This window comes from Fusarium mangiferae, assembly GCF_900044065.1.
Source record: "Fusarium mangiferae strain MRC7560 genome assembly, contig: FMAN_scaffold001, whole genome shotgun sequence".
Taxonomy (NCBI): Eukaryota; Fungi; Ascomycota; class Sordariomycetes; order Hypocreales; family Nectriaceae; genus Fusarium; species Fusarium mangiferae.
The window spans coordinates 2,148,143-2,175,466 of NW_024573921.1; the positions used below are offsets into that span (position 1 = coordinate 2,148,143).

Below are 27,324 nucleotides of genomic sequence, written 5' to 3' on the forward strand. Positions count from 1 at the left end.
AGAATGCTGTCTCCCAACGAAACGAAGCGCACTGTTATGGACTGTGTTTCCGCACCTGACTATGCCTAGCATGTACAGTACTAGTTGGTTGGCCCCTCCATTAGTTCGAGTGATATCATCTCGTTGAACCCCACCACAGAGCTCCCTCAAGCTCCCCTCTTTTTGTCTCAGTCGCCTACCGCTGTCTTCTGGTTCCTTCTCCTCTTTGTATCCTCCTCAACAATTCTCCTCGTAATTATAGCTTCTTATCCATCTTCTCTCCACTACTGCTTGGTTCATTGATACACCACTGATATCAAGCAATCATGGGCGTCCAAACCGTTGAGTTTAAGCCCTTCCAAGACCAGAAGCCCGGAACGTATGTCTAGACCTCGACGATCCTCCCTGTTGTGTTCCCCCACTGCCCGGGAGCTGCCGAAGAGGAATTGCTTATTTCTCTTTGACTTCAACCTCAGAGCCTCAGTTTTGTCATTTGATAGAACCTCAACTGACTCATGTCTATAGCTCCGGTCTTCGCAAGAAGGTCACCGTCTTTCAGCAGCCTCACTACAGCGAGGCCTTCATCACTAGCATTCTGCTTTCTATTCCCGAAGGAGTTGAGGGTATGAGTCCAATTGCTCTGCAGCACGAGCCATGATCTGACCAATTGATAGGCTCTTTTCTTGTTATTGGTGGCGACGGCCGATACTGGAACCCCGAGGTTATCCAGCTTATTGCCAAGATTGGTGCCGCCTACGGGGTCAAGAAGCTCGTCATCGGCCAGAACGGCATCCTTTCCACCCCTGCTGCCAGTCATGTCATCCGTCTGCGCAAGGCTACCGGAGGTATCCTCCTGACTGCTAGCCACAACCCTGGTGGTGAGTTCACTGCTCATTCTGCTCTCCCAAACCGAAATCTAACAACCAACAGGTCCCAAAAACGACTTTGGTATCAAGTACAACCTCGCCAACGGTGGCCCCGCTCCCGAATCCGTTACCAACAAGATCTTCGAGTTCTCCAAGACTCTGACTTCATACAAGATTGCCGATATTCCCGATGTCGACATCTCCACCGTTGGTACTCAGACATATGGTGACCTTGAGGTCGAGATTATCGACAGCACCACCGACTACGTTGCTATGCTCAAAGACATCTTCGACTTTGACCTGATTAAGAAGTTCTTTTCTACACACCCCGACTTCAAGGTCCTATTCGATGGTCTCCACGGTGTTACCGGTCCTTACGGAAAGGCTATCTTCGAAGAGGAGCTTGGTTTAAGCAACGCCATCCAGAACTGTGTCCCCAGCCCCGACTTCAACGGTGGCCACCCCGATCCTAACCTCACATACGCCCACTCTCTGGTCGAGGTTGTTGACAAGAACAACATTCCTTTTGGTGCCGCCTCCGATGGTGATGGTGACCGAAACATGATCTATGGCGCCAATGCCTTCGTTTCTCCTGGTGATTCCCTGGCTATCATCGCCCACCACGCCAGCCTGATTCCCTACTTCAAGAAAAACGGCGTCAATGGTCTCGCTCGTTCCATGCCCACCAGTGGTGCCGTTGATCTCGTTGCCAAGGCTCAGGGTCTCGACTGCTACGAGGTGCCCACAGGCTGGAAGTTCTTCTGCGCTCTCTTCGACGCCAAGAAGCTGTCCATCTGCGGTGAGGAAAGTTTCGGTACTGGCAGTGATCACATCCGTGAGAAGGATGGTCTATGGGCTGTTATCGCTTGGCTCAACATCATCGCCGGTGTTGGTGTCCAAAATCCTAGCGTCACCCCGTCAATTAAGGAGATCCAGAAGGAATTCTGGGGCAAGTACGGTCGTACTTTCTTCACCCGCTACGACTACGAGGATGTCGATTCTGAGGGCGCCAACAAGGTTGTTGGTGAGCTAGAGAAGCTCGTCAACGACTCTAACTTTGTGGGCAGCACCATTGAGGGTGAGTGATTTCGTAATCTCGGCTGACAAATCATTCTAACTTGTTCCAGGTCGCAAGGTTACCAAGGCTGGCAACTTCTCTTACACCGATCTTGACGGCTCTGTCGCTTCCAAGCAGGGCCTATATGCCGGCTTCTCTTCCGGTAGTCGAATTGTTGTTCGACTCTCCGGCACTGGTTCATCTGGAGCCACCATTCGCTTGTACATTGAGCAGCACACCGACGACCCTTCCAAGTACGAACTGGACGCTCAAGATTTCCTCAAGGAGGAGGTCAAGTTTGCCACAGAGCTTCTTAAGTTTAAGGAGCACGTCGGCCGTGACGAGCCTGACGTCAAGACCTAAACGAGACGCGGCATGATGGGTTTTGAAATTGGGGAACACAAGAGGTGGATGCAAACACAAGATAATTTTGAGTTTCTGAAATTGTTATCGCGTACAATGCTGTCAAACTGAGCGTTCTTGAAACTACTAACTAAACAATTGGAAAACTGTGGATGTGTGCTGAGGAATAGGGGCACAGTAGCATGAGTTAATGCCACGACATGAAAACATTCTTGATATCGTTGTATGGAAACTTGATTGGGGCCTGTGAACTCTCAAATGGATGTGATGTATCGTACAATCTGTGGCCCTCGACTTCAAATATATTATTAAAAATAGGGAAATCGTTATTCGTAAATCGTCAAACCGTTGTTCCTCTCGTGGGACGCCGTCGCTAGAAAAAACAGGAGTCAAAGTGAAAGGCTACATGCAATGGAATAAGGGGGAAAAACAACCATTCACAGGAGAAATTATAAGTGTCGAGTTTGTGTCGTACAGGAAACACTGTTCGTGGGTTAGGTTTGTGTCGACTCTGTGGCGGTGCTCTCGTCGATGAGCGCAGGAGAGAATAGCTCTTTGAAACGCTTGGCCGCTGAATATGCATTGTTAGATGGTGGTCTCTTGCGAGAAAGGGCAACGAACCTTCTTCACTCACGAATCGGATCTCGAAAGCTCCTGCACGGTTGACTCGCTGGTTTTGCTGCCGGTATTCCTGGCAAAAGACGTAGAGCTGAATGTCAGCAAGTCGAACTCTGGTCTTGCTGACTCTCCTTATCCATTTAGGGGAGGCTGACTGATGTGTGACTGGAGGACAGCAGTTAATCCACTGCCCATGAGACAACTCGGGACTTGAAGCTGGCTTACTGAAAGCTGTCCAGACAGGACATTGGCGTAGGTCACCGTCCCAGACTGCAGCGTGGAGGCGAATACCCTTTGTCACATAGTCCTCATATACAATAAGAGAATGCATGAAACCGTCGTCCACGATTCGACTATTATTATGAGTATGGCTGCGTGGAGGGTAATCAGGGTCAATGCTTACGCTTGGAACAGTTTGCGTTCACCCCAAAGAGCGAGGTCTTCATTTGCAACCTGTACTGTAAGACTATTGCGTGTCTTGAAAGACAAAAAGCAGCAGTACACGAGCACCAATTCTAGAAGGTTAGCAACTAAAATTTTCATTCGCATTTGCTAGTAGTGACATACCTTCCCACGTCATGAAGCAAAGATTGGCCCACATCTTGGGGCAGTGCTCACTGGAACTCCATCTCCAGAACTGAAGACTGCTCCCATTGCGTTCGACACATAGTTCGTGTGCGCCACGAAGCGAAAACCATGGAGTTCCCATGTGGAACGTTCGCAAGAGGAGATATGGGCACCTGTCTCGACCACTCTGATATACTATCAGGGTTATCTGGCGCTCATTGAAAGAACTTGCACCGTAAGTAGAACGCTCGTGTATTATTGATATCCTGGACCTACCGAATGAAAAGGATTCTTGCATCACTTGGCATGCGAACCTGACTCCAGGGAGCGTGTGGGCCATATGCCTTGGACCTAATTATCTTGTTAGGAAGTAAAGTGATTTATCGTTTTCATCTAGACTTACGACTGCTGATGCTTAAGCGGAGTCCGGGAGGGAAGAGGTAAAGAGAAGATTTTCTCAGCCCAATGAATATTCTATGACCATAGTCAGAAGCAATTATACTTATCTTTTAGCAGTATGTACTAACAGTCGCGATGCCCGAATCATCATCTAGCACAGAATCGGGACGAATTGTTGAATTAAGGCGAATAGGGGGTGGAGCTTCTGATGTTAGTATTGGCATTATATGGCCAGCCTCTGACTTACGAATGCCTCTGGCTTCCCTGAGTTGCATCAACTGCAATCGAGTGCATTCCATAGTGTTGAAGTCAAAATTTGGTGATCTTAGCAACGGTGAGTTATGGGCTCTTGGGGATGTTCAATGAGTATTGGCAACTAACCTCAATAGCAACTCCCGCAACAGGGACAAAAAACGATTGTAAAGAATAAAGCGCTGTGGTAGTGAAAGGCCCCCAGCTTCTTGGGTCATCGAGTGGTACATCTTCCGCCAGCGATTCTCCTTGGTGAGAGTTCTGTCTTCGTAATAGGTCGTGATATCTCGTAGGGATCTTGATAGGCAAGGAAGAAGGATTTCGAGATAGTCGAGCACGACCGGAACCCGAGAGAAATGAACTTTGGAGTACTCTGCCAGTTCACGGAGCAGTTGGCCCGAAATGCTAACCTCCTCCATCGTCATCAATAAATGGGTATGGGTGCCCTCGCTCAAGGCATTGCGAAGGCCCAAGAGCTGAACTGCAACACAGTCTGCCCTTTCTGCCTCCAAGCAACAACCTTGGAGCAGGTGTAGCTCAAGTTGGCCACCTAGAACCATCTCCATTACGAGAGGCAAAAGGCGTATCGGAAGATGGCGTCTATTTCATCACATAACGAGGTGGGCCACTGTTGATTTGATATCCTTTCCAAGCCGTCTTTGTCCGTGTGACACCCTTGACAGTCGCTGTGATGATGGAATTAGACGATCGAGGCTACTGCATGCGGTGAGAGACTAGGAGGAGGTGAAAAGTGGCGGGGTATCAATTGAGATTCTTCAGGATGGCTTGATAGCTTGATAGATGATGTAGATAACCGACGTCGGGATCAATTATGGGAGAGTGAATTAGACGAGAAATCAAGAGTAGATTCAAGATTTAAGAGAGGGTATCTGGTTAATAATAGAAGAGGAGGGGACGGCCGATCTGCAGGCCATCAATAACGTGTGATCCGATCCGCGCAACTCGTTCAACACCATGAAGAGGTGCACCCGCACCAGTCTAACCATACATAATGCCTTCCCTGACGTGGTTGGTGCACGGTTCTCACACTGAGCCCTGAGTGAGCCCATCAGGTCGATGCACGTAATGACGGGGAGGCTCTTGAGGTTGTAGTTCTGCTCTCGACTCAGCTAAGGCCACAACATCCGGGGCATTGGACCACCTGATGGTCAGATGCCGCCCGCAGTCTCCGAACTTTGCAGCGGCATATCAATCAACTTGGGTTTCATCGAGACAGATACACCAACGGGAGGAAGCCAATGTGTTGACGAACGAGGCATTGGGTGTGTGTATGGCAGCTCGACACTCGCACTCAGGCCTGAGCCAACTTCTCAGGCGCTGCCACGATAGCAAGCGTGCTTCAACATGACGCCAGGCCAATGCATGAGGAGATTCGGGGCAACAATTGAGCTAGATTAGGATTGGGTGGGCACTCGCACCATTGACCAGTCGAGTCAAGATGACCATTCCCAGAGGAGGAGAGCCAGAGCAACTGAGGTCAACTGAACTGAACTATCCACTGACAGTCCAGGTGCGACGTGTTGCTACGACGGCGACTCTTGACGTGCGTCCGCGGGATGTGGACTCTTGTGTGGAGAAATCTGATGATGCTGGGGATAGAGAAAATGAGGAAGTGCCTTCGAAGCGCTTGAAACGGTGGTTGTGCTGGGGTTACAGGTCCCTTTTCGACCTGGTCTGGCCTAGCATGACCTCGTGCTCATCCAACATTGCCAGGTACTCCACTTCAACGGCCGTGGGGGATCCCGGCGATGAGGCTCGGCGGGTTCAGGATAAGAAAACATTGTCGCGATGGTCTGCACGATGTTGCACGCTTTCGTTCTGCGACTCGCGAACTGATTGAACATATGGGCGTAGATGAACAAAAAGCCCCATGAGGTACATGCCTTCCTCTCGCCTTTGACGTTGAGTACCTACTGTAAGCATTGCAACTTACATGGCCTGACTGAGCTGCACAATGCGGGTGGTAATTTTCTGTAATGACGACAACGTGGTTCCTCTGATAAATGATGCTGGGTACAAAGAGAGTTGGTGGGTGGAAGCAAGGTGAGGCTTTCTGGATGGTTGGGCGAGCCGTCCCTCGGTCCAAATCTAGAGTTCCATGGCAGGCAGGTTGGGTATCAACCTGCCACCTCCAGTCAGTGAGCTTCTTGGGTGCGGCCTCACTACCACCGACCTAGCCACACAACACAAGCCACTTTCGACACTGATCCACGATAAGACTGCTCATACGCTATGGATCATAATTGGAACATTAACATTGGATGGTATTTTTCATAAACTCGAATCTTTAGAGTCTTGGGGCTGCAAAGTGTGATAATTTATACTAAACTTTCACCAGAACATATCCATGTATCCATTTCGCCAGTGTGGATTAGATTAAACACCAACAATAACGTCAAGTCAATCTCCAACAGCCCCGAATAGCTTCAATTCTTGACGCCGTCCCAATCTTGATCCCTTCGACGCGTTAGTGCCGCAATCGTCTCAGGCACATTATAGGCTTTGCCCCAAATCTTTTGCACATAGGGCACGCTTGTGGTAGATATTGTGATGTTTTATAGTTTCGATTATTTATGCCGAAGTTCCCTTAGTTGTACAGGCATCTCGTTTCCTCATCCCATGGACCCTCCAGAGTTCGTGACCGGGTTCTCATTGGGAGGTCACAGCCTGATGGGCCGCAATCTAGATCATAATAACATGTGGAATGACCTTAACCCTTGGAATCCTTAATTAAAAAAACAAGGCACTCTTCCTGTGCCATCATACAACACCGCCGAGACCGAAATACAAAGAAGAAGGTCCACTCGAGCAGAATAACCTGCAGTGCGGCGCTGAAGTGCTGGGACTAGTCCGATTCAGATTTCTTTGCCGAGCGACGCTTGGGTTTGACTTCATAATCTCCCTTCTAAGAAGACTCTTCCTCCTCCTGGTCGGCCTTCAGACATCGTTAGTGTGCTGCTGCGATAGTGCTGTTCTAGAATCCACTCACGTTGTAGGCCTGCTTCTCATCCTCGTATCGCTTCTTGTCAGCGGCAGCCTTGGCCTCATAAGGAGCTCGTTGCTTCTCGTTAAGAGCCTTCCATCGCTCACCGAGGAGCTTGCCGACTTGACCGAAAGAGATACCAGGGTTCTCCTCACGGACGTTCTCACGCTGCTCGTTGGCGAAGAACATGTAGGCGGAGAGGCCACGCTTGGGGGCGTTGGGGTCTAAAGTCGGTCAGCGGTGTTCAGCGCGGAACGCGATGGGCACGCAGTGCATGGCAAGGCATGTGGACATTGAAAAGTCCATGGATGAGTGAAGACTTACCCTTCTTGCCGCGCTTGGTCTTCTCGGCCTTACCGCGCTTACCAGCAGCAGCCTTGGGCATTTTGATTGATTTCTGTAAAGGGGTGTAAGCTGGTGACTTTATGGATGTTACTTGCGACAAAAACAATAAAAGGGAGGTGATGAACGCTTCGCGGTGTTGAGCGTGAGGACAGTGATAATGAGGGGTAGCTCCATGAAGCTTGGAGCTGAGCTTGGTATGAGATGGTGATGGACAAGGTGGCGAGGCGCAAACGCAATTGCGCCTCCCAACGCGTCAAAATTCGCGTCGTTCAAGGGGAAAAAGGCTTCTGGAGGGTTTGCGCGTACCTGGGAGGTGAACTTGGGGGAAAGTACTTTGTGGTGTTGACGTAGTCTGTGATGCGCTTCGGTTAGCTATCTTGTAAAGCTGTCGCGCGACAAAGTTTCTAGGTGAAGATGATGCGCAAGAATAGACGCGATGCAGCCCAGTCTGGGGCAACGTCTCGACAAGAATCGATAACGAAGTCTAATCAAAACTTTGCCGCAAGGCAGGCGCAACGCCAGAAAATGAAAGACATAAAAATTTGATTTCATGGCAATGTTGTGGTGAGTGATAGAGAGGATAGGACAGTACTCACCACGAAGACGTACAGAAGCGTATTGAGTGCAGAGGCGATTTTGGGTGGGAGAATTGTATGGGAGAAAAGAGAGGGAGAGAGAATGTATGGGGAGGGCCAAGGCAGCCTTTTTACTATGGGGGAGTGATTGTGCGTGGGGAGGGAACGCGACCTGCCCAGCTACCACACTTGGACTGTTATGCAGTGGGCTGGCCTGGGTGAGCTCTTGGTGCCCCCCTTCCTTGGGAAGAAAGGGAAAAAAATTGGGTGCGGTGCCCATTGCTCTCTGCGGTGCTTGGGAGCTTGCCCGCCCGCGCGCTGCACTAGTACTGTCGCAGCAGACTGTAGTCTGTACCTGTACCGCACCTGCCTTGGGCCATTTTCTGCCTCTGGGCCTGCTACTGGGGTGAAATGACCAGGACTCCGTCCTCGCCCCCTCATCTAAGCTCCCCAGAAACACCTGCCTCTGACCACTCACCAACGTGTAAGCAGGCGGTCATTGTCTGGTACTGTACGGGTACAAGCCATACGCAGCTCGCCGCGCCGAGGTACAGTACAAAGGTCTTGTACCGCAGCACGACTCTAGTAATCCGCACAGTATACTTGTTGCTTTAGGAGACATTCGCAAGCCCCTCTGCCTTTGATTACGGTACCTCTTTACCTGACCTCTTACTCTGATCACTCCTAAAATAACCACACCCAATGGACACTTTGACTCTGCTCTGTGCCTGCCCAGTCAACGGGCTCAATCCAGCGGGTTCAAGTTCTCCTGGGTGATACCTACTGTAACTTTGCCTAGGTAGGTGCCTTCCCCTGTGTCTGTGTCGTGATCCTGCCTCCACCCCGCCGAGTCGCTCTTTCTTTCGGCTTTCTCTCAGTAGTCTCCGTCCATGCCGTCCACCTCCACCTCTTTGTGAGGCCGCTATGCTTCATCACACTCTATCGGACTTGGAGTCTCGCTCGGCACGACACTACCTGCACCCTCCTCCTGTTGGGACCTTCTTCTGTTCTTCGGTGGTTGTTGCCAAGTGCAGTACACTTAGTAAGGGTGCATATCTTTGCTCGTCATAGTGAATATCAATCACTTTGTACAAGCATGAGAAACACAGGCTACAAACACACTCATCTCGCCATGGCGTGTTGTTACTTCTTCACTAATACGCCACGGTTCTTCCTCCCCTTTTGCTTTCGTCCTAGTGTTAGAGAATGAGTATAAGTTGGCTTGACTGTTGATAGATTGGTTGAGCTTGAGCCTCCTTGAGAAGTTGAGGGAGACTAAGAGGGGAGTGTTCAATCTACAGCCAAAACCGTACTACTTGCAGCATGTCATTGTTTGATTGTCGCCAGAAAAGTGGCGCTCTCCAATCATGGTACAATAAAGCGATATCTAAAGGCGGGAGGTTGGTCCATACATTGTAAAATGCATCGCTAATAATAATGGAACTCAAAGTTCGGCGCTGTCCTGGCGGAGCCAAACTCGCACATCAGTCTACAAAAGGAGTGTTGGTGTTGCACTCTGGCATAGCATCCTCTTGGAAACAAACCCGTAATGGTGGGAAATGGTTCCAGTTGACGCCTCATGAGGATTGACTGAGTACCACTGTTACAGCATCAGACCAGCCAACCGACTGTAATGGTCCGTTTCCGGGTTTGTTGTCTCTATTATTCCCAGCTCGTGCATCATCCGGCCTTGGGAGGGATCGCTATTGTCTATCCGAAAGACAAATCTCGGGCTATGTTCGACTTCACTGTCCTTAACCCCTGTCCCAAGACTACATCGCACTTGGTTTGGCACTACCTTGAGACAATGGTATCACTTGCGTGACTCTGTTGATAGCGAGAAGGGATAAACCATGTTGATACAGCACGCGAAACGGCTTGGTTCCCCATGGTTACCTTCTTTGCACATAGCATTGATACTGCAGACTACCTCAACTTGGATATTTCATTTCTCGTATGTACGTTACCAGGCAACTCTTTGTTCAATGGCGGGGACGTCCTTCGTCAGTTCTAGACCACTCCCATTGAAAGTTGGAGCAATTTTGTAACCCACTGCAGGGTGCGGTACTTTAGCCCCATACCTATAATGATCATGTATTGTCATACGAAATTTTCTTGGAAAGGTACTTGTAGACGAGCACCCTGTCAGGGCTGTGATTCTATGCATCCTTACATCCATCCATCCATCCATCCATCCCTTCCATTGTTCCTCTGCTTGTTACCCTCAAGGCAAGGAGATAATATTCCGAATGTTCTCCTTCCAAAGCTCCGCGAGTATACCACGCTCAGCGCAGCTGAAGCTGACTGCCAACACCGGTCCCTACTTAGGTAACCCCTTGATCTTCAGGTCACATAGCCCGGAGCCCCGGACTATTAGTTGCCATGTCAGAGGCTGCAGAGGTTCATACTATGTGTGTACTCAATAGATTGTGCAGGGACACCATTCGATCCTAGCTCCGCAAAGAAGGACTGGTGCTGTGCCAGTGTATCACCTGGAATTTTCGATCAAGCAAATCTACGGATAAGAGAGACTACGGTCATATGTGCATCATTGGTGATCAGTGTTAATACCACACGCTAAAAATGGATATTGATACTCCGTCCTTTTTTGCTCAGTCAGACTGCAACAAGCACAAAGGACAGGCCAAGACAAGCGAGAAATAGAGATGACGCCGGATACCTCATGACGCATACATCATCTGCGGGCATGGCGGGTACCACGAGTCGCGCGAGGAGCCTTGGTGTAATTGGGGTAGCAACAGACAGATACAGGCAGAAAGAGAGAGACAAGCAAAAGCGCCCGGCGCAGACGGCTTTGCCGAACTCGTTTGGTCGCGCCGGACCAAAACAAGGTGCAAAGGCAAGCCGTAAGTGGCCCATGGGAGAGGTACCAGTAGAGACTTACAGCGGGTACGCGACACACCTGTCTTTGGGTGGTCATGTAGTCCTCCTGGCAGCTGATACTGTGCTGTACCTAGACGCCGAGCCAACTCTGGGCTCACGCCAAAGTTGAGAACAGGGAGCTGAGCGTCCCCCCGCCCAAATTCATTCTCTGTGTCCCTCTCCACTCGCTCTTCTTGACAGTTTTTTGCTGCTCGCCCCTTTCAGTTTCCTGCCACCTGCTTTTCAAGCTGTGCTCTGCTGACTTGTTGCTCCTAGCCTATCTCTGACTTTGAAACGGTAAAATCGGGCCCGCGTTCGAGGCGTCCTCCTCCAAGGTGAGCAAATTCAAGACCAAAAGCAAGCTTTCCATCAACGTACGTCTGAAGAAAAGTACAAGAAACAGTAATTACTAGGTACTTAGGAAGAGCAAAATGATCACTCTATTTTAATTAACTACAACCCTTTCTTTTCCAAGTAGTCTTTTAATGTATACAAGGTACCTATTTTCTCCAATCTCTACATAGTGCTCCGTACATACCTATATCAGATCAGACGGTGTACTGGAAACTGAAAAGCATCCTACCTATGTTAGATTCAGTACTCCTTGGTCGCTGCCCAACACGCGACGACGCTAGTGATTAAATGCGCCCCTTTGCGGCACGCTGATCTGGTCCAAATTAAGGCAAATTCAGGGAGGGCATCAGAGTGATTTCGACGGCACGTTTTTTTGGGATACGCTGCCCTCCCCCATTCCCTTCGTTTCCTTTGTTTCTCACCTCCATCCATTTTCCATCTCGAAATCGCCAAGATATATCACGTGCATGTACCTTCAGGTGGTCATAGCTTCCATGTCTGCTAAGCCTTATCGGGAGCTCATGGTGGAGTCTTGAGAATCACTCGATCCGACAGACTGGCGAATTGATGAAGCTGGAGACGAGGATGATGTCGAGATAAGAGGGCTTGAAACCTGGCACCTGCATGTTGTTCCAGGGACAGCCGTGATCGCGCATCTCTAGCAGCGAACTATGACTCTGCCATGTCGTTTATTAGATTTCCCAGCTCTTCTCTACTAGATCACACATTGTATCCACGACGGGATCTCACGAGTCCCGATCCAACGGAGATACGTATCTTTTCTTCCCCGACGGGACGGGACGAGGGTCGATTTCCTCGGTGCATGGCCGAATCATAGAGTACCTTAAGGAATTGGTCACTTTGGAGTGAAGGGCCCATGAAAAAGCAGTGAGCTTTTTTATAGAGTTGATTTTCTGTGGAATCATCATTCCTCCTCCTCGGGATCGAGTACAACATCTTGTAGTTCATCATCATGCACCCAATCAATACCACTGCCAACTATTATACCGCTGGCTACGCCTTTCATCACTCTCCATCTCTGTTTGCTTGTCTTGACGTCCGCCTCGAGTTCCTGCTGCTCTTGTATCATCTTTGAGTTCGGAGGCACTCTCTTCTTCAGCTTGACTTGTTCTGCTAACTCAAGCATCTCAGCCGCTGAAGTGACGTTCTCTCGAGACTTGCGCAGCGTATTACTTTGTACATTTGTCAACACGCTTAGCACCTTGTTCGTTTCAGCGGCCTGTGTGGCAACGGATATGGAGGTATCGTCTCTACGCTCAATGTAGGGCAAGAGTTCACTGGCGAATGTTAGTTGATAGCGTATACGCGTGCGAACAAATACACGGACCGCTCAATAAGAGCTGCTTCTGGGCCGCCATGAACCGCTCTGAGAATTGGGTTCGCCGTCATAACAGCCTCTGTTACTTCATTTCTCAGTATATACTGCGCTCTCGACTCCATCAGTTCTGATTGGGCTTTCTCTGTTTCTTCGGCGGTAAATGATGAAGTTTCATCTAAGAACCGTAAGCATATACTGCGAGCTTATCTCTAAGAGAAACAGACCTCGATGATGTGACTTCTGCGCGTTTATGATTGCGATCTCAAGTCGAAGCTCTTGTATTCGATCATATAGTTCGAGGATCTTGGCTTCATCTTCTGAGATGGGAAGATGGGACATTTCTTCCTGCCTATCCATCATCGAGACGTCCTTTGAGTCTGCCATAGTGATTCTGGGGTTCGATACAGCTTTTCCACTGGAGTTCCTGTTGTGTCATGCATTTTATCGCACAACGCGTTGACCTTGGCGACAAGCTTGTTACTGATTGAGGCTGGAACTGTGGCTTTGTAGATGTGGCGTTCCCGCCAATTAGATGCTGCTCGTCACAAGGCACCGGTCACGGCGTCACGCTAAGACCAGGCTCTCATGGCCCATGGATAATCGGTGGGTCTTTCGTCACGCGAAGATATTACTATAACTCGTTCAACACCAGGTGCCCATTATAGTTCTGGTGATCAGAAACCATATCTGTACTGAAGTGCCCCCTTCTTTTCCGTCGGTCGCGCATTGCGGCAGTTTTTCTAACAAGGAGATGTCTCGGGATGGCTCTCCAGGTGTTGATAGCCCATACGGGCCTGCGGCTGGAGGTCGATACCGCACAGTTCTCTATGTAAGCCTTGTCAAAGTGGCCATGAGATGTTGGCAACTAACTCAGCTGTAGCCTCGATGATCTTAAGGCCTGGGTCTCCAGGAAAACCTCGATTCCACCACAGCATATTGTCGCCTTGACTCCTCAAGGCCGTACGGTCAAATCCACAAGCCTGCATACAGAGGTTGGTTACTTAGTAAGAGATAAGCCTTTTCTGACCATAGCCCAGAAAGAGATGTTCATATACGATATCCGAATAAGTTCCCCAGGGAATGCGAACCTCATAGTCCCAGTTCCAGCTCCGAAGCAGTACATCATCCCGAGTGCGCCGAACACGATCGATGATGTACAGTCAATATCATCATGGCAAGAGCTATACAAGGAGCGTCGAAGTTGGGCAATGCATCTGGTTGAGGACTGCGGGCAGATGAACACAACAACTGTTGCGCTGTACGACGAGATAGATGTTGTCATCAGGTGCTTGGATGCGGCTGTTGCGAATCTCGAAATCAGCATCAAGACCATAGAGCCCAAATACAACGACCTTAAGAAATGGGTAACGCCTGCACTGGAAGAGCACGGGACTTTGGTAGAAAATTGGGAGCAATATCTTGATCTGGCCAGAAATACCCCGATCTCCCCTCTAATGGTCAAGTTTATGACTCGACAAGAGACCAAGAAGTCGAACCCAACTTTAGAAGACCTCATCGAACTCGATACCGCAAAGAAGGCGGGAAAACTTGCCCCGACAGCTCATCGAAGGTTCAGCGACAAGGCTACTCAACTCAACAACACGGCATCTCAGATGTATAGAAGCTTGGAATCACTGATTGCCGACTTCGAGAAGCTCATGAGCCGGTCTGCTCTTGGTCACAGCACAGCTTCCGCACAACTCCTTGAAGATATCGAGGCGGTAGTGAAGCAGATGGACTCTGACTACCGGGCAGCACTTGGATATGGCAATACGCAACGAGATATAGCGCAAGCTTCCAAGACGGCTTCAGTGCACACCGAACACTTGGTACCAACGCTGAAAAAGCGAGTCAAAGAGATGGATGACCTACTTCACTATGCAACAGACGCGCGGAATTCTATTGCTTCGGATTCAGCGAAATTCATGCGTTACGTTACGGAAATAACATCTCTTCATAACAACGTCAAAAGTCAAATCAACGTATTGAATCAGTCGGTAGATGACATGACGACATTTGATTATCTTCGTCTCATTCACCAGCTGCCTTATATGTACGCAGCTTTCGTCTCAGAAGCAGTTCGACGGCGCGAATGGGTTGATAAAGTCAAGACGGACTCGTCTACTCTAGCGAACGAGATGGCATTGTTTCAGGATGAAGAGTCCAAGCGACGGCGTAAATGGCAAAAAATGATTGGCAGCATGTATGGTCCAGATCTGGACACCAATGTCATGGGCCTGGAGGTCAATTTGCTTGGGGAAGACAAACCATGGCCAGCTTTGACCAAAGACGACTTAACAGATTTCGTGCAGTTGTTGCAAGAGCAACCCGTTGATCAGAGTGTGTTGGATGATGTGTTGAAGCTTGTACAAGAGCTTGACAATCCAACAAAGCAGCAATCCAAACGACTTAAGGCCTTCAAGAACGGAAGTATTCATGAAGTGGCCCTTGGCAGAAGTGGCCTCATGATTCGAGGCGATGATGATTTACTACAGTCACTCCAGGAGGACAAAGGTAAATTAGAAAACAAATTGAGAACGGCCGAGAGCCGAGTCCGCCGTCTAGAGGATTTGCTTCATCGACAGAGCCAAGCCAGCCGCCCTGGAAATCTATTCCAGCCTCAGGGTCCCCAGCAGCGCGAGAGAGGCAACTCTGGGTCATCCATCAGATCGAGCCGCTTTGATGACCGTAGACGCTCTTCGGACGGCATTGACCCCTTGATGCGACGTATCACTCAGCTAGAAAACGAATTGCGAGAAGAGAAACAGCGGTCTAGTCGACTCCAGCAAGAACTCACAGCGCAATCAGATCATCATGAGAACATCAAAGGTCAGCACGAAGACTTGAAGGGCCAGCATGAAGACTTGAAAGGTCAGATTGCGGAAGTTAACACTACCAAACAAGATCTACTCGAGAATATGGAGGCCCTCGAACGCGAATTCGTCGAAGAGCGCAAGAACCTAGAGAACGAAATCAAGACTCTCAGGGCACGGTTGGAGGATACTGAAGACGAAATCGAACAGTTCGACGAATCAAGGCAGCACGAGAAAGCCGGATATGTTGTACGAGTGGAGGAGCTAGAGGCCGAGTTGGAGCAAATCAACAAGCAGCGACAAGATGATGCCCTCAAAGCTCAAGGGCAAGTCGAGTTCCTCCGCAAGGAAACCCGAATTCAAAGAGAACAGCAAGAGGCCCTTGAACAACAGATTCAGTCTGCAAAGGAGGAAACTCAGGACGTCTCGAGAAAATTGAGTGTTGCTGAGGAGACTCTAGGTGATCATTGGCAGGCCCTGAAAAGACTGTTTACTGAGCTGCTGCCCATGGCTGTTGTCCCAGACAACTTTGTAGACCTTTCGGATTTGCTACTTACACAAGCCGGAACGCTCGTTGAAAAGTCCCGAAACTCGGAAGCAGACATTGATATACTAAAAACCAAGGTTGAACACTTTACGGCAACCATTGCGGAACTCCGAGAACAGCTTGCTGAGAAGGATACTAAATTATCCGAATGCGAAATGAAAGCCGTCCGTTTGCGTGAGAAATTGGCTGAGGAGAAAGCAAAGGTGACCGCACTTGAACAAGAGCTCGCAGACGGTAGAGAGCAACTCACTGAGTTGCGTGCCAAGCTCAGCGATGGCGAAACTGGACCCGAAGCTCTGCAGACGAGACTGGAGGAAGAAGAGAAAAAGGTCATGGCCTTGACCGAAGAAGTGGCCTCCAAACAATCCCACGTCGGTAGTCTGGAGGAAGAGCTTCGCATGTTCCAAGAGAAAGCGGAGTCCCTCCAGGGCAAGATATCTAACTTGAATAACCAGTATGAGCACCGAGACGAGAAGACTAAGGATCTCACACAGCGCCTCTACTCTCAAAACGATCGTATGTGCCGCCTATTGGAGCGCGTGGGATTTGCCATTACCAGGAAAGATGGAGATATGACCGTTACTAAGATTCCACGATCCGAAAGAAATGCTCAGAACCCCAACGACTCCTCTGACCCTGGTTCGTCCCTACGCAAGTCAGGAACTCTAAGCCGTGTCTTGGGTGATAGCGCTGATCTCGAACTCCTATACTGGCTCAACAACTCAGACCTGCAGGCCGAAAATGAGAAATACGAATCTTTCATGAACAAAATTGGCAACTTTGACATGGAGCTTTTCTCCGAGACAGTATATCGCAGGATCAAGGAAGTAGAGCACATGGCTCGTAAGTGGCAGAGGGAAGCCCGATCCTACAGGGAGAAGGCACACGTTCTGCAAAAGGATTCACACGAGAAGATTGCTTTCAAGCACTTTAAGGAGGGCGATCTGGCCTTGTTTCTCCCCACACGCAATCAGCAAGCTGGTGCGTGGGCCGCTTTCAATGTGGGCTTCCCACACTACTTCCTTCGCGAGCAAGACGCCCATCGCCTTCGTCACCGAGAATGGCTTGTTGCCCGTATCTCACGGATCCAAGAGCGTATCGTCGACCTTTCAAAGAGTCTCCAACCGAGCAGCGAGACAGATTCGATCAACGATGAGGAGAACGATAACCCCTTCCAGTTGTCGGATGGTTTACGGTGGTATCTGATCGATGCTTTCGAAGACAAACCCGGCGCCCCTTCGACGCCTGGAATGGGCAAGTCAACTGTTGCGGCTAATACCGTGGAAGCGACAGCCAATATTCACACTCATGCTACGGGTGGAAAGGGTAAGAGTCGGGATAGCGTCACTAGTATTGAAGGTATTAACAAGACTTTATCCAAGAGTCTTGAGAGTAGGCGTAGCAGTACGGGCTCCAAGAAAGCCCTGCCGTTTCAGCTTGGGGGCACGGCTTTGTTGAAGAATAGTGCTTTGGCTAGCGAGACCAACTCACTCCGAGCGCATCCCACCGACACACCATCCGGCACAAGCCCTACACACGGGGGGCTTCTCACGGCAGCCAATGCGAGCCTAGCACAGAAAGCTCTGGCAGAAGGGCAAAGGAGCGAGCAAACGGAGAGTCCGAGCAAGTCTCCTTCTGGCGAGTCATCAAACCAAGGCGGCAGCGCCAAAGCGGACGAGGTACGAAACGTCGACACCCTTCTTGGACCATAATGATGGGTTGCTGACGGCCAGTTGGCAGCCTCGGAAACCTATGCAACGGGAGGATTCGGCTGAGAGTCCGACGAAAAAGTCGGTTGTTTGGGATTCTCTGTGGAGTGTTGACTATAATTATGAGAGTGCAGGTAGAAAGTAGTTGAAGTTCGGTGGCTCTGTATGTGCTCGTACAGAGCCAACTCCTCTTAGGTTTAGGAAGTCTTTACTCTGGGAAAGGATGGGTGTTATTACTTGTTTGGCGCATGAGCTGTGTGTGTAGAGAAAGGGAGTAGAGTTCAAGAGTTCAGGAGCCTTTCGGATGGGCAGCTAGGATGGGCATTGGGAATTGGTTTGCGGTTTATAGGGTAGTCTAGAAGAAAAAGGCCATGATTCCCTTCTTTGATATCTTTCAATTTACTACATTAGAGACTCACGCCTCTGTCACATCATGTTCACGTTTTATTTGGGGTTGACAGAAGGTGTCTGGGGGATGTAAAACTTCTATTTCCTACATTAAGTAACAAAGAGATACAGGTAAGGACTTGGTAGTGAACCTCTTGACTAGTTTCTTGGTACTGATCCCTGGTCAGAGGTTTTCTTGTATTCAGGAGGCTATACATCTTTGCTTTATCATGTTATCTGCACAAAAGTAGCTACCTAGCCAACTGAGTTCTGTTTAACTGATCAAAATCAAATAGACAAAGGGGTTTTCGCAAGAATTCTGGGTTCTTGGCAAAGGTAAATGCGGACTATGATTTGGCGTCAAGGCCTGATAGGGGAAACGATGAGATTGGGGCAACGGGTACGAGATGTGTATGAGAGTTCATCATCGGTGGTCTCGCCTGGGGCTTCAACGTCTTGGATGAAAAAGATGGAATCTTCAGGACCATTACGGCTCCGTCTCTGATTCATACTGCATCACAAAATGGATCTGGCCGCCGGGCTGAAGACAGTCCTTCAACCAATAGATGTATGTTGGGAATCCGACGAGTTCTTCATCAGGATCATCATCACTTCCGTCACTCTCGTTGCTCTCGTTGCTCTCGTCACTGTCTTCGGAGTGGCTCTTGACGACAGTGCTCGGGACATACTCCTGGTTCTCGAGAGTTTTGGCCCAAAAGTCCTTGCCCAACTTACAGTATTCCTGTCGCACCGGAAGGCCAAGAACAACAAGTGTCTTGAGCTTCAGATGACTTCCCAGCTCAACACAAAAGGACTTGAGTGCCGCGTTGGGACCATCGATCCAGGGCCCTGAAAGATCAAGACAAAGGCTCTCAAGGCCAGTCATCAGGGACCAGTCCAGCTGAAGAAGAGCTAGACGATCCGCATCTCGTCTGTGAAACAAGACGTTATGGAATGCGATGTGCATGTCAGCATCGATATTATGGGAGACTTGAGAGATAAGATACTCATGTTCTTTTATTTCTTCGAGTAGTTGTTCGTCATCTAATGCCCAGGGAGAAGCTAGAATCATGGCGTGGCGTCGTCGTTGGCACGCGAGACGATCGTCGTCTGCATGCAGCTTCTTGACATAGGCATTGCGGTTAGGGCCTTCAATTCCACCATAAGCATCAATAGCGAAGGGGATATCATCCATGATATTACCGGCAAGGACAAGAAGATTTCCGGCCTCACGGCGAAATGCTCCGAGATCCAGATTTCCGTTGTTGTGTCGACTCCAGACGGCTCTCATTAACTCAACAAGATCAGGGTTGAGATATCTATCATAAACATGAAGCTGATGCAGCAGTCGGTGTTGTTCGAGCGCTTACTTCCAGCTCATGTTCAAAACATCGATCTTACCGTCAACGACAGGTGTTTTGTATATACATTTGTGTCGAAAGGGGATACTTTCAATCTGCCCCTGTCCAAATACCCCTCCACGATCCAGCTGACCTCGAGTGTAGATGACGGTGTAGTAGTCACCGGAGTCGTCACCGCAGACAGATAGACCCTGTGTGAGTAAGTGAATCTAGCACTCACTCTTTTGGGTGGTCTCGGTGAGGATTTTCAGGACTGTCTCATTGGGGAGTGTACGTAAATTTGGTGCGCTGGGGGCATCCTGAGTGTTATTCAGGGTACTCATGATTGCGTCTGTAGGATGATTTGTCGATCTAGTAGTGTAATAATTGCAGGTTTACTCTAAAGAAGAGATTGATGATGATGATGATGATGATGTTGTTGTTGTTGAGAAAGGTTAGAGTTTGGAATTGTGATGAGAAGGTCACTATGTGATTGATACATGACTGTTCACGTGTTCATAGAGTTGTGCCAGTGTCGTGTACTATATACTATGTCGCTGCCACTGCGATCGAAGAAGGGAGACTGTTCAACCGCTCAATCGAGGCCAAATACCTTATGATTCAGTCTGTCGCGTCAAGCACCTTATGCTGGACGCTGTAAGTGAGGTTGTCGTAGATGCCAACTTCTGATTGGTGTTCGTAAAGTCGAGCTTATCTAGGGTCATGATGAGAGATAAGGGACATGTAAACCATCAAGTTAATAATAAGCTCCGAACTGTAAGTCTGTTCAGCAAGTAACTTCTTCCCATATTCAACACATAAGTTCAGCCGCATTCATCAGTCGGCAGCCATGTCTTTAGAGATGCGCAAAGATTTGCAGCGCTCATTACCTCCCGAACTACTCTACAATATCATAGAGGCCATCTTGCCTTCGAATCCGCTGGCATTAATCCCAGCGTCACATATTTCGACAAAGACATTACTCTCTCTGACACTGGTTTCGCGCGATACATACAAGTTAGCTACTCGGCTGCTTCGAGAGCGATGCCTCTACATTGACACTAGTCGACGCCTTGCGCAGCTGTTGCTCTGTCTTCCTCACTCTGTCCCAAGCCTCCCGCCTATACTGCCCCTGCGGAATATGACATCGCTCTATCTAGCCCCATTTAAAGACAAGTTGGACGACCAACCCACAGCAGCTTGGGTGCGGGAGCTATTCTGCGAAGTATGCGGTACACTGCGAAGGCTGATTGTCCACATGCCATTCCAGAGTTTAGATCCACTAGATGACCACTTGAATGTCAGAAGGACTCTTCGCGAGGGTTTCGAACGGCTTGATAAACTAGAGGAATTTGTCTGCCTTGGCGAATACCCGGCACTGAGCCTTCAAGATGCTCCTACTGATGTCTGGGGTCTGTGGCCGGATCTCAAACGCCTCACGATATTTGGGGCACCACTTGATAATCACTGGCTATGGTGGTACATCGCCACGCAGCAGAAACTTGAGAATGTCATCCTCGCTAGCCCAGTGAATGTCGAGACAGCCAACATCAAGGAGGAGTATTTTCACAAATTACCACGGGATGACATACGTCTAGATCGAGATATCAAGATCACCCTTTTGGACGCGGCCTTTGTGTGGAGGGGCGTCAAGACATCGCGTTGGAAGGAATTCGATCCGAAGGAACGGATGACAGTTGAGCTGTATGATGTGCCAACATCGTTCTATGGCGATGAGACGCCCAGAGAGCTTGTGACGGCATGGGTGAGACGGGGTGCCCTGGACGGGAGTTTATGGGTCTGGGAGGGTGAAATCGTTAAGGAGACTGCAACTGATGCTACATGATGTATTCGTTCTTCGATACCCGATTGTTCCATTATCAATCATATTGATGTTATAGTAAGTGCTTTGTTTCCGCTCATTCTCATGTCTTCCGCCTTCTCATTTTGACTCGACTGTCATAATTGTACCGCTTGAGCAGATGAACGCATCACGAATTGAAGAGCATTCAGAAAATCCGTATTCGGGCTGAAAACACGACCCCGCAAAGTCCAAACGAATTGTCTACGGATGCATCGGAAACGCAGCTCAAACATCCATCAATTACATATGTCGGGAGGCTCCCGGGTAGGTAGTCTAGCCTAGGTATACAGCCTGAAGGGTACCTATCAAAACTGGTGGTCAGCAGGCAGTGGAGCTCACAAGATTGGGGGTTCAGAGCCAAATCCCACCGAAAGCTGTCCCTAATGCCCTGTCTAGCCTCTCCCCAGGCGGGGTTATGGGCATGTTCAGTGGGGTGCCTACCCTGTTCACCTGCCCGAATGGGGTAGAAATTTTTGAGGTGGAGCATGCTCCGGCTTCGCTTTCTTCCAGAAAACCCGCCATCGCAACGCCAAAAATCCCCGTGTTTCCCCCGGCCGTTGAGTCTGCGGTTAGCGGATGTGGATTGTTTCTCCATAAGCTTTCCTACAAACGCTCAAGAGAACAGACCATCTCGGTTTCTGTTACATACTCGCTCGCTCTCCGTGCGCTCTTTTGAAGTCTCGCGATCCGAAAAACTCCAGATTTTGTTCCTCCACTGTCATGTCGCCCTGCGGCAAAAACTTACACGCTACCACCGAGAGCTAATAAATTCCCGACCAAGATAGAGAAAAGCTTCTATCGCGAAATCCCCGTCCACACAGAGACATGCTCGCAAGCCACACCCTGTTGTGACCGTTTGACCGTTTAATCTGTCCGACACGAGCGTATACTTAATCGTTCCTCTGCCCCCGGATTCTCAATCCCGACCCTTCCGAACCCTTTGTCGGCCACCGTTGAAAATGCCCGAGAAGTCGGCCTCAGTAGTGTCCTACGCTGCTGGTGCCTCTCTCGCTGCCGCAGCGCTCATATATGTTTTCGCACCAAACTTCTCCATCGACCACGACGCTACGAGCTCCAAGAAAAAGTCTATAGTCGGTTTGAGAAACCAAGCCAATGACTGCTTTATCAACTCGGTCCTCCAAGCCCTTGCCGGCTTAGGAGAGTTGCGCATATATCTGATTCGCGAAACGCACCGCCGCCGTATCGAAGATCCTGCAGTCTATGCTAGCCTTGTCCAGCCAGAGGGCAAGCAGATTGCCCAATGGAAGCTACAGGGCTTGCAAGAAGGACTAGTCACACAAGGACTGAAAGAGATGCTGGATGCGCTTAATGAGCGCCCAATCTACAAGAAGTCCATATCGCCGTTCCAGTTTGTCAAGGTTTTGGAGGCGGCATTCAAGCAAAGGATCAGCCGCCAACAACAAGATGCGCAAGAGTTTCTCCAAATTGTGGCTGAGCGCCTCAAGGACGAGTATCATTGTGGACAACGAGCAAGACTACACATGCGGAGACGCGGTCTGTTTCCTACCCAAAGCACACCGAGTGTCGAGAACACGCTGGATAGTCAAGACAATGGTAAGGACGGCGACGAATCCTCACCTGAGCAGCAGCCCACTACCAATGGCGATAACGACTCTGCTATCGAGCCATCCGAGGAAACGGAGATTCCCCAGGACAATGGCCAATTGCCCATAGAAATTGAAGAGGGCTTCCCAATGGAAGGAAAGTATGAGTCGCATCTCGAATGCCAGTCTTGTCGCTACAAGACTAAGCCCAGGGAAGAGACTTTCTGTACTATAACTTTGGCTGTGCCTCAGGTCTCAGGCACGACGTTGAATGCGTGCTTTGATGGCATCTTCAAAACCGAGTACATTGATGATTTCAAATGTGAAATGTGTCGATTGATGCAGACAAAGGCAGATTTAGAGGCCGAGCTGGCCAAGTCCACGTCCGAGAGTTTCAAGGCGCAAGCCCAGGAAAGCATCGATAAGCTCCAGCATGCCATTGACACAGATCCTGAGAATCCCCCGGAGGATGTCGAGCTTGGCGATATTCGTTTTGCGCCCAAGAGAAGGATCGCAAAGACCACTCGAATGTCCATATTTCCAAAGATTTTGGCCATTCACCTCTCCCGCTCCATCTACGATGTGGGCCAAATAACACAGAAGAACTCGGCCAAGGTGGTCTTTCCCGAACAGCTGCCTCTCGGTGGTTTGATGGATCAAAAGAGATATAAGCTGCTCGGGCTGGTTACTCACCGTGGCGGACACAACAGTGGCCATTACGAAGCATTCCGCCGACAGAACGTTGCCGCACCCTTCTCAAACCCGAACACCTTCCAACCATCGGAAGCTTTTAGCAAAACACCGACACCCATAGGCACCCCTATTATGGGAGGAAGACCGACGCACAGTCCGGCAATCTCTACTCCTGACCTCCTCTCAGGCTCGTCTGGTGACTCGACGCCTTCTCTAGAATTTCTACCAGTTCCGCCTAGGAGTGTCCCTTCAGACCTACGAGGCTCGGTGAGCTTGCCAGCAATTGGCAAACAGAAGGATCCGGAAACCAGCAGTCTTCGTTCTGTGGCCGCCTCCACAAAGTCAGCTCTCTCCAAGCTTACATCTCCCAAGCAAACAAATAGCAGTTCATCACCACCCAAGTCTGTGACATCAAACGTCGCAAAAAGATCAAGGAAACGAAAGTCAGCAACAGACAAATGGTGGCGTGTCAACGACGAAAAGGTCAAGGAGGCAAAGACCAGCGAAGTCTTGGGCATGCAGAGAGAGGTGTATCTGCTATTTTACGAGCTCGATAAGGATGCTTAGGATGCAGATGAGGTTTATCCAGTGCGTGAAGATGCAGGACGGTGTGTGATACTCTGATGTGCCAATTCTGTTACGCTTTACAGAGTTGATGGGAGGGGCGGTTATTTTTCTTTCTATCCTAACTATTTGCATAGGGTTGGCGTTTCAAGCAAGACAGTTTCGGGATTCTCTGTACAGTTAGATTCCATGGTGCTTCTTAACAGTATTTACAAAAATATCTAGCATTGGATACATGGGTGTTGATGAGGAAAGAAGGTCATTCATAAGGTAGATAGGGGCTATCATTCTTACCTACGGCAGTGGTGAATACACAATTAACAGTACAAAACTATTTGAGTAGGAGATTACCTGTTCCTCGTGCTGCATACCATCCACGTACAATTTGCAGTCAACGTCTGGATGTTTCTATTACATCTTAGTTTCTATCCTCCCAATTGTATCTACAATCGTATCCAAAACGATATTGCTTTAATGTCCAGTGGCCAATCACAATTCTATAATGAATGAGTCAGCATAATATGCACAGCTAACAGATTGGGGATGACGACTTCACCAACCTCGTTGATCGTGTTCCCTGTTTACGCTTCCTTTTATAAAAATTTCTCTTTCGACAAGAGAGCATTCTTACTTGTAAGGCAGTCTCTGTTTCGCATAATAATAGACTCGGGATATTATCCCCTGGGGCTGAACTTGACCACCAGGCTGCGGGTCTTCGCGACAAGGGAGGGAGCAGCATCATCAATCCTTCGCTTGGGTCGTCCAAAAGCAGCAACGGGCGAATGCCTCAAACCATATGAGAAGCCCAATATCCTGAATCAAGATAATTTTTCTTTCTTTCTTTCTTTCTTTCCACCTTAGAATGTTGAGCCCGAGAAGGAATTGTTTAATCGTTTCATTGGCTCCTGTTGAGATCAGGCGCCGTCAGACAAATCTCGTAACTCAGATGCCTTTTCCGCCTCTCATATAACATAACCATCTCAGCCGCGATGGTGGTCATTTCTCGAGGCACGAGACGTCGCCTACGGTCCATCCTCATCCTTATCCTCATCTCTACCTGCATCATTTATTCTATCCTTCCTCACGATTCAGCCATCCGCCTGGCTCTCGTCTTCAACATCTCGCGCTTCTTTAATTTTCTGCGTGGCGCAGCAACAAACCGAGACGCTTGGTTGTGGAAATCGCCACGGTATGCCGTAGATCTCAAGAATGAAGTGGGCTACCTCATCAAAACTGGGTATGGAACGCGTCACCGAGTGCCTGACCAGCTCGCTGCCTTTGAGGCAACAGGGGGGTTCTTAGGAAAAGAAGGCGAGAGCTTCCTTGTTGTAGGAGATTGGACGACAGTGAATCAGACAGATGCAAAGCTGATAGGCGTGACGGTGCACGATGCTATCAAGAGAGTTATGGAGACCAAGATCAGAGGCAAGGTGGATGATTACCCCAGGCTGGTAAAGTACACAAGTCTCCAGGCAAAGCTCCAAGCAGGAGACGAAGAAGAAGCGCTGAAGATTGGGCAAAGTTATGGCTGGGAGCTTGATGCGCTAAAAGTTTGTCTCTCCAACGACTTCTCCCCACACCGCTAACAGAGGCAGTTTATCATGGGCATGGAGATGATATATCATCAGTTGCCAGGCAAGAAGTGGTACATCATCCTGGATGACGACACTTTCTTAATACGACCTTCTCTGGAGCTACTCATGGGTCACGTTGACTACCGCAAGCCTCGGTATATTGGTAACGCAGTAGGTGATTACAAGGCGCGTTTTGGGCACGGAGGATCTGGAATCCTGATGTCCGGAGAGGCGATGCGCCGTTTGTTCGAACACCCGGGAATCGTACAAGAAGCATACGCCGAATCCATGACCGAAACGTGGGGAGATCGACTGGTGGCGACGACACTCCAGAAGCTAGGCATATACATTGAAGAGTCGTATAATCATCACTTCAATGGTGAACCTCCTTCCATCACACGCATCTGGGGTGATCGTTTCTGCTCGCCCCTACTTTCCTTCCACGGCTTGCGGAAACCCGGCGAGATGCGCCGTGTTGGGGAGACACTCGCAAAAATAGACAAGCCAGTGCTATGGCACGACGTTTGGCAGTTGTTTGGAGGCTCAGCTATGTCGGCGCTTGAGAGCCGCCCAACAGAGCTAACAGCGGATCATGTGGGCAAGCCGGACGAGCACACCCGCTCATGGGGCGATGTGAGGAGTGCCAATGCTTGTCAGAAGCGATGTGAACAGAGTGGACGACGCTGCTTGGCATGGACATATGAGATGGAGATTGAAAGATGTCACACGAGTCCTTGGCTACTACTAGGGGCGGACGGCGCTACAGGCAAGGCATCGGGCGTAAACTGGCCCGAGGTGAAGCCATTGCTCAAAGGCTGCAGATAAATGAGGAGACATCATCCTCTGCCAGCAAGTAAGAGAAAACAAGCCCGTGTTGGCTAAGCCTGAGATCCTGCTTTGCTGTTCAAATTCGAACTGCTTCTGAGGACTCGTCATTGGCGTGAGTTGTCTGGCAATACCATGCTATTGCTCGGGGCTTTTCCCCGGCCGAATATGTATCATATCATGTACTATATCATGTATCATATGCACATTGGATGCCCACTTTAGCCTCAAATATCTGTTCCACTCAGTGAACGGAGTAAGGAAGAAAGCAAGAGAAGCCTCATTGGAACGCCTCCGAGGACTAGCGACCCAAGAGCCGACCGCTATTGTATTGACAACCGTTGTGGAGAGAAAAAACTGGACCGTGGATACCGCTACAGCTCCTCTGCACATGGAGGTAGGGAGGGAGGGGCTAAGGCCTGAGCCAGCAAGCAGTGGTCAAGTTTAAGGTCAGCGTTCCAGGAATCCGGGAACTAATGGTAGGCGAGAGAGGGAGCAGGCAGGCGACCAGTAAGGCGAGATAGTGAGATACGCAGGAAAGAAAAGCCGGTTGGCCAGACACCCTCCCTCAACGCCCCCCCTTGCTTGACGGCCTTCGCTCGCTTGCTTCCCGTCGCCGTCTGTCAGCCGGGATGTTTGCCTCTACAGTACAGAGAGGAGGGAGGGTGGGTTGGTGGATGATTGCCATTGCCGTTGCGACTTTGTACCTATAGGTAGAGCACAGTGCAGGAATAGACTAGGTCTGAGGAGGATCCGCTGCACTTGGGTGGGATCCATGTGGGTGGATGGTTCATTAGCGAACCATGGCTTGAAGCTGTGGAGAGGCTCGTCTCGCTTACGTC

The 27,324-nt window shown here is 49.6% G+C and overlaps 9 protein-coding genes across 9 annotated transcripts; 5 read left to right on the forward strand and 4 right to left on the reverse strand.

Moving 5' to 3' along the window:
* Positions 1 to 305: 305 nt before the first annotated feature.
* Positions 306 to 2,265, forward strand: FMAN_01199 (putative PGM2-phosphoglucomutase, major isoform; the record flags this gene model as incomplete). The annotated part of the gene is made up of 5 exons (XM_041832075.1): positions 306 to 358; positions 505 to 602; positions 654 to 857; positions 910 to 1,923; positions 1,973 to 2,265. 5 exons carry the CDS (start codon positions 306 to 308, stop codon positions 2,263 to 2,265), a joined length of 1,662 nt encoding a protein of 553 aa, XP_041676536.1.
* A 494-nt stretch (positions 2,266 to 2,759) lies between these two features.
* On the reverse strand, positions 2,760 to 4,667 carry FMAN_01200 (uncharacterized protein; the record flags this gene model as incomplete). Its single annotated transcript, XM_041832086.1, has 10 exons — positions 2,760 to 2,836; positions 2,887 to 3,048; positions 3,109 to 3,236; positions 3,287 to 3,398; positions 3,451 to 3,677; positions 3,727 to 3,801; positions 3,854 to 3,924; positions 3,978 to 4,051; positions 4,097 to 4,173; positions 4,231 to 4,667. 10 exons carry the CDS (start codon positions 4,665 to 4,667, stop codon positions 2,760 to 2,762), a joined length of 1,440 nt encoding a protein of 479 aa, XP_041676537.1.
* A 2,360-nt stretch (positions 4,668 to 7,027) lies between these two features.
* FMAN_01201 (putative NHP6B-nonhistone chromosomal protein) lies at positions 7,028 to 7,490 on the reverse strand (the record flags this gene model as incomplete). Its single annotated transcript, XM_041832097.1, has 3 exons — positions 7,028 to 7,057; positions 7,112 to 7,329; positions 7,430 to 7,490. The coding sequence occupies 3 exons, from the start codon at positions 7,488 to 7,490 to the stop codon at positions 7,028 to 7,030; spliced, it is 309 nt and encodes a 102-aa protein (XP_041676538.1).
* Positions 7,491 to 12,187: 4,697 nt separating this feature from the next.
* On the reverse strand, positions 12,188 to 12,985 carry FMAN_01202 (uncharacterized protein; the record flags this gene model as incomplete). The annotated part of the gene is made up of 3 exons (XM_041832108.1): positions 12,188 to 12,560; positions 12,611 to 12,776; positions 12,826 to 12,985. 3 exons carry the CDS (start codon positions 12,983 to 12,985, stop codon positions 12,188 to 12,190), a joined length of 699 nt encoding a protein of 232 aa, XP_041676539.1.
* A 377-nt stretch (positions 12,986 to 13,362) lies between these two features.
* FMAN_01203 (uncharacterized protein) lies at positions 13,363 to 17,673 on the forward strand (the record flags this gene model as incomplete). The annotated part of the gene is made up of 3 exons (XM_041832119.1): positions 13,363 to 13,430; positions 13,482 to 13,593; positions 13,639 to 17,673. The coding sequence occupies 3 exons, from the start codon at positions 13,363 to 13,365 to the stop codon at positions 17,671 to 17,673; spliced, it is 4,215 nt and encodes a 1,404-aa protein (XP_041676540.1).
* Positions 17,674 to 18,544: 871 nt separating this feature from the next.
* Positions 18,545 to 19,741, reverse strand: FMAN_01204 (uncharacterized protein; the record flags this gene model as incomplete). The annotated part of the gene is made up of 3 exons (XM_041832130.1): positions 18,545 to 19,376; positions 19,428 to 19,609; positions 19,673 to 19,741. The coding sequence occupies 3 exons, from the start codon at positions 19,739 to 19,741 to the stop codon at positions 18,545 to 18,547; spliced, it is 1,083 nt and encodes a 360-aa protein (XP_041676541.1).
* Positions 19,742 to 20,247: 506 nt separating this feature from the next.
* Positions 20,248 to 21,243, forward strand: FMAN_01205 (uncharacterized protein; the record flags this gene model as incomplete). Its single annotated transcript, XM_041832141.1, has 1 exon — positions 20,248 to 21,243. The coding sequence occupies one exon, from the start codon at positions 20,248 to 20,250 to the stop codon at positions 21,241 to 21,243; it is 996 nt and encodes a 331-aa protein (XP_041676542.1).
* A 977-nt stretch (positions 21,244 to 22,220) lies between these two features.
* On the forward strand, positions 22,221 to 24,086 carry FMAN_01206 (uncharacterized protein; the record flags this gene model as incomplete). Its single annotated transcript, XM_041832152.1, has 1 exon — positions 22,221 to 24,086. The coding sequence occupies one exon, from the start codon at positions 22,221 to 22,223 to the stop codon at positions 24,084 to 24,086; it is 1,866 nt and encodes a 621-aa protein (XP_041676543.1).
* A 986-nt stretch (positions 24,087 to 25,072) lies between these two features.
* On the forward strand, positions 25,073 to 26,482 carry FMAN_01207 (uncharacterized protein; the record flags this gene model as incomplete). Its single annotated transcript, XM_041832163.1, has 2 exons — positions 25,073 to 25,633; positions 25,679 to 26,482. 2 exons carry the CDS (start codon positions 25,073 to 25,075, stop codon positions 26,480 to 26,482), a joined length of 1,365 nt encoding a protein of 454 aa, XP_041676544.1.
* Between the last annotated feature and the right edge of the window lie 842 nt (positions 26,483 to 27,324).